Genomic DNA, 8,278 nt, shown 5'->3' on the forward strand with positions numbered 1-8,278 from the left:
TCCACATGTCAAATTTAGTTTAGTTCTTGACATGTATAAGCAATCATGTCAAACAGGTTCTTGAAGCAGCCGTCGTTCCATGTGGAAATGCTGAGTTAAGTTGCAAGGAGCTAGAGTTTCTCCTACGGAAAAGTGTCAAGTCATGAAAGGGAATGCAACTTTTTGTCTATGCCCTTGCCCAACCTCGAATGCGATTACACTTGCCCATACAACAGCATCTATAATATACACACTTTATTTGTAGTCATGATCACAATTAAGGCGGAATATGTAGAAATTTAGGTGCTCCTGTTGGGATAAAACATGAGCGAAAAGGTTCTAGTTCGTTGGACGTGCACATTGTCACATTATATTGAACTTAGTAAGAGTAACTAAACTAAATCAATCCACTCGTTTTTTATGTTGGACAATTTTAGTATTTCTTATAGACAATGGGCCCTTAAGGCCCAAAAAGATAGAGCACAAAAGAAAAAGATTAAAAAAAAAAATCAGACGACGCCATATTATCTCCTCTTCGTGTGACCACCACACAGATACACACGCAGTCACCAAAACACGAAAAAAGAAAAAACTCCTCTCTACGCCTCGATTTGAGCAAAACCTGATTTTACTCTCTCATCATCTTCATCGTTCTCCCCTATCAATACTCTCTTTTGCCGCTTGGATTGTTCCAAGGTTGGTGAGCTGCTATGGCAACTCATCAGCAACCACCAGCTCCTTCCGATTTTCCCGCTCCCGCCGATGATAAATCCCAGATTTCAGGTTCAATTTATTTCTTTAACCTTCTTTTTTTTTTTCTGGGTTCAGGAACTATTACGATTGCATAGTTATGGGGTTTTATTGAACTATTAGTTATGAATGTTTAATTCCATCTATAATTGAGAATCATTTAGTGTAATACATCGTAGGATTTTTACTAATGTTCTTGTGCATAACTGTGTTGTTACAGAGGCTGCAAAGCCTGCTAATGAGGTTCAGCAAGCTACCATAGCTCAAGAAACATTTAAGCAGGATCCTCCAACATCTGTGTTTAAGAATTCAGAACCAATACGGGAGGATCAAATTCAGAACGCTATCAAGTTCCTTTCGCATCCGAGAGTTAGGGGATCTCCTGTTATTCATAGAAGATCTTTTCTTGAGAGGAAAGGTCTCACTAAAGAAGAGATTGACGAAGCATTTCGCCGTGTTCCTGTAAACACCTTCCTCCTTTCCTTTCTTCTTTGTTTTTGGAACTCTCATCCCTCTCCTTGTTTCAATAGCTTACATCTGTGTTTAATCTGTTTTCATAGGATCCACCACCAAGCTCGCAGACTACTGTTACAAGTCAAGGTAAACTAAGCGAGGACATGTATTTGTTTGGTTGTTCCTATGATGATTTACTATACTGGAAGCTAATTGTTATGTTTTCTTACAAGCAGATGGACAGCAAGCTGTGTCAACTGTTCAGCCACAAGCTATGCAGTCTGTGGTAGCTGCTCCTGCTCCACTCGTTGTGACTCCTCAGGCAGCTTTTCTCTCTCGGTTTCGCTGGTACCATGCTATTCTTGCTGTTGGTGTACTAGCAGCTTCTGGTGCCGGAACAGCTGTTTTTATTAAGGTATCGTCAACCTTACTTCATTTATATGCAGTGTGTTATGTTATGAATTTACTTAGTACATCGAGTAAATTGCTGATGGTTAGGCCATTAATGAAATGGAAGCAAACTATATAGGAATTCATTGTTTTTAGCTTAAGTAATGAATTGCATAACTCTCACACTCTCTGTTTCAACTAGAGCACCAGAATATAGTTGCCAAGAACTTTGATGAAAACAATCCCCGTAAGAGTTTGTTAGGGTGTCAGAAACTTGTTACTGTACCTTTTTTACTGATTGCTAGATGTGTTTTAACGCTAATGTGTTTTAACGCTATGCAACTTTATAGTATAAGTCTCCTTCTACACAATCAAATTCTTTATTAAGTGAGATTTGTTTGTTACAGAAATCTCTCATACCCAGATTTAAATCCTGGGTCCAAAGAATTATGTTGGAAGAAGAAGCTGACCCTCTGAAGAAAGCTGATGCTAAACCTAGCTTAGCTGAAGAAGCAGTAGCTGCAGCCAAAGCTGCTTCTGCCGCTGCTTCTGATGTAGCCAGGGTTAGTCAGGAAATGATGATCACAAAGAATGAAGGTAGATGTGTTTCTGCAGTTTATAATGTAGACAGAGTTTCTCTCTTTTTAACGTGACCATTTCTGGACTTTTATTGCATGTTCCTTCTTTTCCTCTAAATTCAAATCTGTACATGGCTTCTTCTCAGAGAGGAAATATTTTGAGGACTTAACGCACCTGTTAGGTGTCCAAGTACAAGAAATGAAGTCATTAAGCAATAATATCCGTAAGCTCGAAGGTAAGTATTAAGTCTCAGTATTCATACAATTTAAGTTTGAACAAGTCTTATCAGGATTCATTGAGGGTCTAGTTACCTAATGTTTTGGTTGATCTTAAGAACCATTGTTAAAGCTTCTTGATCTAAAGAGTATTCTCCTATTTCTCTGTTTTTACTTTCAGGACAATCCAGCAACATTCCAAGGATTTATTCAGCTGATCAAGAGGTTTATAATGCTTCAGTCACTGCAGCAAGGGTGAGTTCTAAGGTTTTGGTTTGATGAAACTTTGATTCATAGATTAGGGGATTACAAACACAAAGAAAACCCAAAAGCACCCCAAAGGAGAACAGTTTTACTTCCTCCCTGATTGCTGATAGATCTAAATAGTCTGATGTAAACCCCATGGCAAAACCGCATCAACTTGAACTTGATAATTAACTAATAGAATTACGTATCATAATGCTTTTTGTAACATTAGGAACGTTGATATGTGATGCAGAAACCCTATACAAATGGCAGCAATGTTGATTATGACACACGTTCAGGTTCTCTCTCTTACTCTTTCTATATCAATCTGCATTACGGTTTATTGTTTTTGGTTAGATTATTCTTTCTAACTAATGGATAATACAGCACGATCTGCATCTCCTCCTGCGCCTCCAGCTGATTCTTCTGGGCCCCCTCATCCAAAGTCATACATGGATGTAATGTTCTGAAATCTTCTAAGTTCGTTGTAGAAACATGGATTTATAATGGATCTTATCCTTTGAATTCCTAATAATCTTTGTAACATTTAGTTGATTATTGGTGATGCTGCAGATAATGTCTATGATCCAGAGAGGAGAGAAGCCTTCAAACATTCGGGTAAGCTGACAGCTACAATCCTTTTTCGCACCTTTTTTAGACTAACCATAAATTTTTGTTGTGACAAACTTGTTGCACTTAAAATCTACAGGAAATTAATGACATGCCGCCCAATCCGAACCAACCACTATCAAATCCACGCATAGCTCCCAAATCTAAGGTACAAACTGAAAATGTCCCTGAATGTTAATTTAGAGCTAGATTTCTTTGTAATGAATCTTGGTCAAATGTGTGGAACGGAACTTATTATCAAGATCTCTTAAACTCGTGTTCTCTCTTGTTATCAGCCATGGGACAATAGTCAAGCACAGCAAGACGAGAGTTCAAATGGTCAATGGTGGCAACAAAAAAACCCTAGATCCACGGATTTCGGCTACGAGACAACAACAGCAGCACGTTTTACCGCTAACCAGAATGAAACAAGTACAATGGAACCAGCAGCTTTCCAGAGGCAACGGTCATGGGTACCTCCACAACCACCTCCAGTTGTCATGGCAGAAGCAGCTGAGGCCATTCGCCGTCCTAAGCCACTACCTAAGATGGATCAAGAAGCAGCTGCTAGTGATGACCAGACAGGTGTGAGCGATGAGTTACAGAAGATCACTAAGTTCTCTGAATCTGGTGGTGATGGATCAGAAAGTATCCAGATCACAGAGATACAAGAAGAATCAGAACAGCAACATATCATCCCAGAAGGAAATTAAAAACAATAATTAGCTTCGCTTGATACTTTATGAGGTTTGCTTGTATGAAAACACACATTTAGGTCTTGGGAGTTATCACCACCTAGTCACCTACCGTCATTAAATAATATATATCTTGCTACACAAGTAAAACTCAGTCATTCGATGATTGCTTCGCTTGCCTTTATTTTCATATATATTAAAACTTGTAATCTTGTATCACACATTACCATTCTAAGCTATAAGAGAGACTGTACATAGATGATATAGAGTAACATTTGGTTCCAGGCACAACTAGGAGGAAGCGTGATTGAAGAGCCTGTAAGAAGAAATCAAAGCGCTGACGGCAAACGCTCCAAAAGCTAAGAAGGAAACAGCGATGGAAGCGGTTGCCATCTGAGTAAACTCGTCTTTGCCCCAATTAGAAACCCAATCATCAACTCGAGTCGCAGCACATGAAGACGCCGACATTAGAAGATATGCAACAAGCTATAAATCATCAGAACAAGTCATTCATTAGAAATCCATCAACACAAATTGCTAAATGTTTTAAAGCAAAACACTCACTTGATCCATGGAGAAAACAAACAAGTCGTGGAATCCACAGTTTATCATATAACTCTCTTTGGCGATGTAGCAAGCAGCGTCACAAGCTTCAAACGCAGAGTAAACGAATCCTATAACGTTCACAGCCAAACAATACCTGCAAAAACAAAACAAGGTTTATGTTGATCATGATCTGATTCATGATTTCAATTTTGTAAAGTAGTGAAGAAGAACAGAGAGAGAGACCTGTACTCTTTGTAGCGATCATAAGAATCGCCGCTCCAACCTTGAGTTTTATCAGCGGCCATGATCGAAAACGAAATCACACACAAAATCACTTCGGTAATTCTAAACCCTAGCGCCGTCACACTAACTAACTCGTCTCTTCTTGCTCTGTTCACCGTCGTCGCCGTCGTCGTTCCCAATTCTCCGCCGTCAACCTTCCTAGTTGTAGTCTGTGTAGTACCATTATCTTCTCTAACCCAGCGATTAAACACTACCATAGACGAAGGAGACTTATCCGAAGAAGAATTAATCGGCGCTCTCGTATTCCTCTGATGTTGTTGTTGTCGTCGCGGCGGCGGATACTGAGGAGGAGGTGGTGGTGGAATCGGAGAAGGAAGAGGCGAGAATTGATTGAACTTGTTACCGTCGGATACCGTCGCCGCCGCCGACTTAGGAGGATTCTCGATTTTGAACGGAGATCCTTCAGGAGAAACGTAACGGCTTTCCGGTAAATCTCCGGCATCTGATAACGGAGAATGAAATCTAAGAGGAGAGTGTGGTGACTCGTTGTAACTATACGCTTCTGAGTTCGATGACACGGTTCGCTTCATCTTCATCGGTTCGATTCGGTTAGTTCTCCGATCTCGGAATTTGAATTTTTTTTTTTTTTGATTGCAGAGAGCTTTTGTGTGTTTGTTATGGTTAGTGTGAGAGAGAAAGTGAAGGGAAGAGGAGGAAAAAGAAACTTTAATTTCTTTTGTTTTTCCCGGCAATAGAAGAGAGAAGAGAAGAGAGACTCACTTTTTAGATTTCTTCGTGGAGAATTAAAACCCGAGAATAATCCAGTGTGACGCATGTCTATTTGTACCTGCACCTAGATATTTTGTAACCATTGATGTTACGACACGTCAGCTTATAACGCATATTGAATGATCCAGTGTGACGCATGTTCTTGTGCACCTAGGTGTTATCAACCAATGATTTTGTACCGCGTTAGTTTATGACGTAATCATAAGATGTTTTATTGATTTTTGTGTGTTTGTTTGATTTTTATTTGCTCTTTTCAGTTTTCACCATCCATAGGATACATATTTTTGAGGAATGATTCCATTTTTTTTATTTTTTGGCATAATTTACAAATCAAAAAGATAAGCCAATAATAATACTCTGAATAAAAATGAGTACAAAAGTTAAAGGTAGTCTAAGAAAAACACATAAAGAATATCACTATCAAATATGTATTTTGATTTCAATCGTGTCAAATCTTTTATAGTTTTTTGAGCATTCCCCTTTTGAATCAAATGTCTTCTATCTTTAGATTAATAATAGTTAAATTAAAGTTAAAAAAAAAATATCAAAAGCAATTTTTTGCCTTTTGTTCTTTGTTTAAAGCACAAAGCAACCACCCACTCCTATTTATTTTGCCTTTTCTTTGTTTTTAAAATGTCTTTACCAAATGATTCTTTCAAAATCCATCGTCACAACACTTTTTTAGATTACTTACTTTTCCTTCCGATATAAACGATCCTGAAAATAACTAAATAAAACTTCGTGAGTTTTGAGGGAAGATAAGATTTTTAGAAGAGAGAAATTGTGGTTGTTTGCGCGCGTCTTGGACTTGTTGATGTAAACTCTAAGCTTGAGAACCACTTGAACACTTAAGATAAGAAATCTATAGTAAACTACGCTTGTTAAGTTACTTGAAATTTTTTTGTTTCTTAGTAATTGTTTTGTTCGAAAAAGTGTATGTAATTGTTTATTTCACTAAAATCTCAATATTCCACTGCATATATCTTTGCCGCAATGTATGTTTAACTGTTCAAGTGTATATTGACTTGTAGAACCAATAGAACCAAACTTACATTAGTCACAGTTTGGTGGGTTTGTGCATTTATATACAGCAGAAGCAGGTTGCTTGTACACAGGAACGCTGTTTGCATCTAACAATCTTACTTCTCCTGGTCCAAAATACAACTCCGAGTGCCTTCGAAGGTCGAGACCTTGAATACCAGCTTGTAAGACAGATAAGTTGTCTGAATCAGGCGAAACAATGACGACCGTGTCCTCTGAGTATTGAGTCTCGAGAATAGACATGAGCTGCGTCACACGAACGAATACATCTGAAACACTCTCGTTAGGCGTACCATCGCTTATAGGAGGAGGTTTTGTCTTCATCGATATCGAGTCCAATGCATACACCTGCAGCAGAGAAGGTGAAACCTTAATATTCTTCAACCCTAGCTAGCTTTTGTTTCTTATAGTCTCATTTACATGTTTAAAATGTGATGAAATTGTTGAATCTTACTTCTGAAATGGAATCTAGCTTCTTGCCTTCGTAAGCTCCTAAACCACGAGCATCTAGGAAGCTATATTCGGGAACTATATAGCTGCAAAAACCAAAGAAACAAAAAAACACACTTTTTAATATTACCTCACTTGAAAAAGAGTAACATCTAATGGAACTATATAGTACCTGCGACTAATCCCATTGATGGAGGCAATGATTTCAGCAGCCTGATAAGCTCTCTGTGTAATGGAAGGCCAAAGCCAACAGTTTCGATCACAAGCTCCCATTGCCTTTAACTGTAACGCAGCTCTCACAGTCTGCTTCTTACCTTTATCTGATAATCCACTATCAACCGATGTTTTGGCCACCGGGTTTGTGTTGATGATCCCTAAGCTTTCGTAATCAGATTCCCCAGCCCTCACAAGGTAATAACTTGATTCAAGAAAAAAACACACACATGGTTTCTTAGCTCACAAGGATTAGATAGATATGATTCAAATCAGAGTCAGTTGATCTTCTCAAGAAACAGAATCAGGAGCCTGGATCAACTCTTCACTATTCAATGTGAAAACAAATTTGGAATCTGACCAAAACACAACACCTTCACAATAGCCTTCAAAGCTAATTACACTTCCAAAACTTAAAATCTATCAAACTCTAACTTAGTGCTAAGCAAAATAGCGAAGATACAAAATACACATTGTTGTATATACATAGAAACTCAAAAATTAGGGTTTTCGAAAAAAGTGAATTACCGATTAGAGAGACGGAGAGGCGGCATTTGAAAGAGGCCGCGTGCGTTGGCTGGTGCGACGGTGAGTGATGATGGTGTGGCGATACATACGGAGAGAGTCTTGAACAGGTCTCGGCGGGTAATAATCTGCGGCGACGGCGAGGATAGAGGAATTTGGTACGTTTCTGACGACGGAGGTGGATGTGCGGCGGTGATGACCGCCGGCGATGATGATAACATAATTTAATCGTCATCTCAAACGGTATCTCTGGTCCTCCGTGTTTTAAGGGATACAAAACAAAGCCACAATTGTGAACCGCACATTCCGGTTTTGATAATTGGTTCGTTTCTGAATTTGAATCGAGTAAACCGGTAACTAACCACATTGGAATAGTCTTGGATAGAAATGACAATTTTACCCCTGATATCAGGTTTATTCATATCAGGTTCAGTTTTACTAAACAAACACCTATAACAAGAGAAGAGAGAAGCTCTGTTTATTACTCTGTTCTTATTAACATCAAATCGTCTTACAGTTTCGAGAAACAATGTTATAAAGTAAATTCTATTAAAC

At 38.6% G+C, this 8,278-nt stretch overlaps 3 protein-coding genes across 4 annotated transcripts in view; 1 reads left to right on the top strand and 2 right to left on the bottom strand.

Moving 5' to 3' along the window:
• LOC104740444 (peroxisomal membrane protein PEX14) lies at positions 503-4,082 on the top strand. Its single transcript, XM_010461044.2, has 12 exons — positions 503-762; positions 950-1,191; positions 1,290-1,329; positions 1,419-1,597; positions 1,980-2,169; positions 2,297-2,386; positions 2,548-2,621; positions 2,866-2,911; positions 3,000-3,070; positions 3,186-3,230; positions 3,322-3,390; positions 3,518-4,082. Exons 1-12 carry the CDS (start codon positions 690-692, stop codon positions 3,932-3,934), a joined length of 1,536 nt encoding a protein of 511 aa, XP_010459346.1. The 5' UTR covers positions 503-689; the 3' UTR covers positions 3,935-4,082.
• On the bottom strand, positions 4,075-5,707 carry LOC104740451 (CASP-like protein 4A2). Its single transcript, XM_010461054.2, has 3 exons — positions 4,706-5,707; positions 4,481-4,616; positions 4,075-4,402 (listed from the first exon to the last, which is right to left on the bottom strand). The coding sequence occupies exons 1-3, from the start codon at positions 5,299-5,301 to the stop codon at positions 4,208-4,210; spliced, it is 927 nt and encodes a 308-aa protein (XP_010459356.1). The 5' UTR covers positions 5,302-5,707; the 3' UTR covers positions 4,075-4,207.
• Positions 6,455-8,278, bottom strand: part of LOC104740459 — a 7,900-nt gene continuing 6,076 nt past the window's right edge. Inside the window, exons 1-4 of one of the 2 annotated variants that reach the window (XM_010461073.2) lie at positions 7,727-7,979; positions 7,158-7,403; positions 6,990-7,071; positions 6,455-6,883 (exon numbers count right to left, since the gene is read on the bottom strand). In XM_010461073.2, coding sequence (XP_010459375.1) covers positions 6,548-6,883; positions 6,990-7,071; positions 7,158-7,403; positions 7,727-7,944 — 882 coding nt within the window. In that variant the 5' untranslated portion in view covers positions 7,945-7,979 and the 3' untranslated portion in view covers positions 6,455-6,547. Of the gene's footprint in view, positions 6,884-6,989; positions 7,072-7,157; positions 7,404-7,726; positions 7,980-8,278 lie in introns of those variants that run through there. The other variant, XM_010461066.2, reaches the window with a different exon arrangement.

The sequence above is a fragment of the Camelina sativa genome, chromosome 2 (genome assembly GCF_000633955.1).
Source record: "Camelina sativa cultivar DH55 chromosome 2, Cs, whole genome shotgun sequence".
Classification (NCBI taxonomy): domain Eukaryota; kingdom Viridiplantae; phylum Streptophyta; class Magnoliopsida; order Brassicales; family Brassicaceae; genus Camelina; species Camelina sativa.

Coding starts and splice junctions, on each gene's coding strand:
- LOC104740451 (XM_010461054.2), bottom strand. CDS start 5,301: ATGAAGATGAAGCGAACCGTGTCATCGAACTCAGAAGCGTATAGTTAC. Junction 4,617..4,705: donor GATCGCTACAAAGAGTACAG/GTCTCTCTCTCT, acceptor TTGTTTTTGCAG/GTATTGTTTGGCTGTGAACG. Junction 4,403..4,480: donor TTGTTTTCTCCATGGATCAA/GTGAGTGTTTTG, acceptor GATGATTTATAG/CTTGTTGCATATCTTCTAAT.
- LOC104740444 (XM_010461044.2), top strand. CDS start 690: ATGGCAACTCATCAGCAACCACCAGCTCCTTCCGATTTTCCCGCTCCC. Junction 763..949: donor TGATAAATCCCAGATTTCAG/GTTCAATTTATT, acceptor GTGTTGTTACAG/AGGCTGCAAAGCCTGCTAAT. Junction 3,231..3,321: donor AGAAGCCTTCAAACATTCGG/GTAAGCTGACAG, acceptor TAAAATCTACAG/GAAATTAATGACATGCCGCC.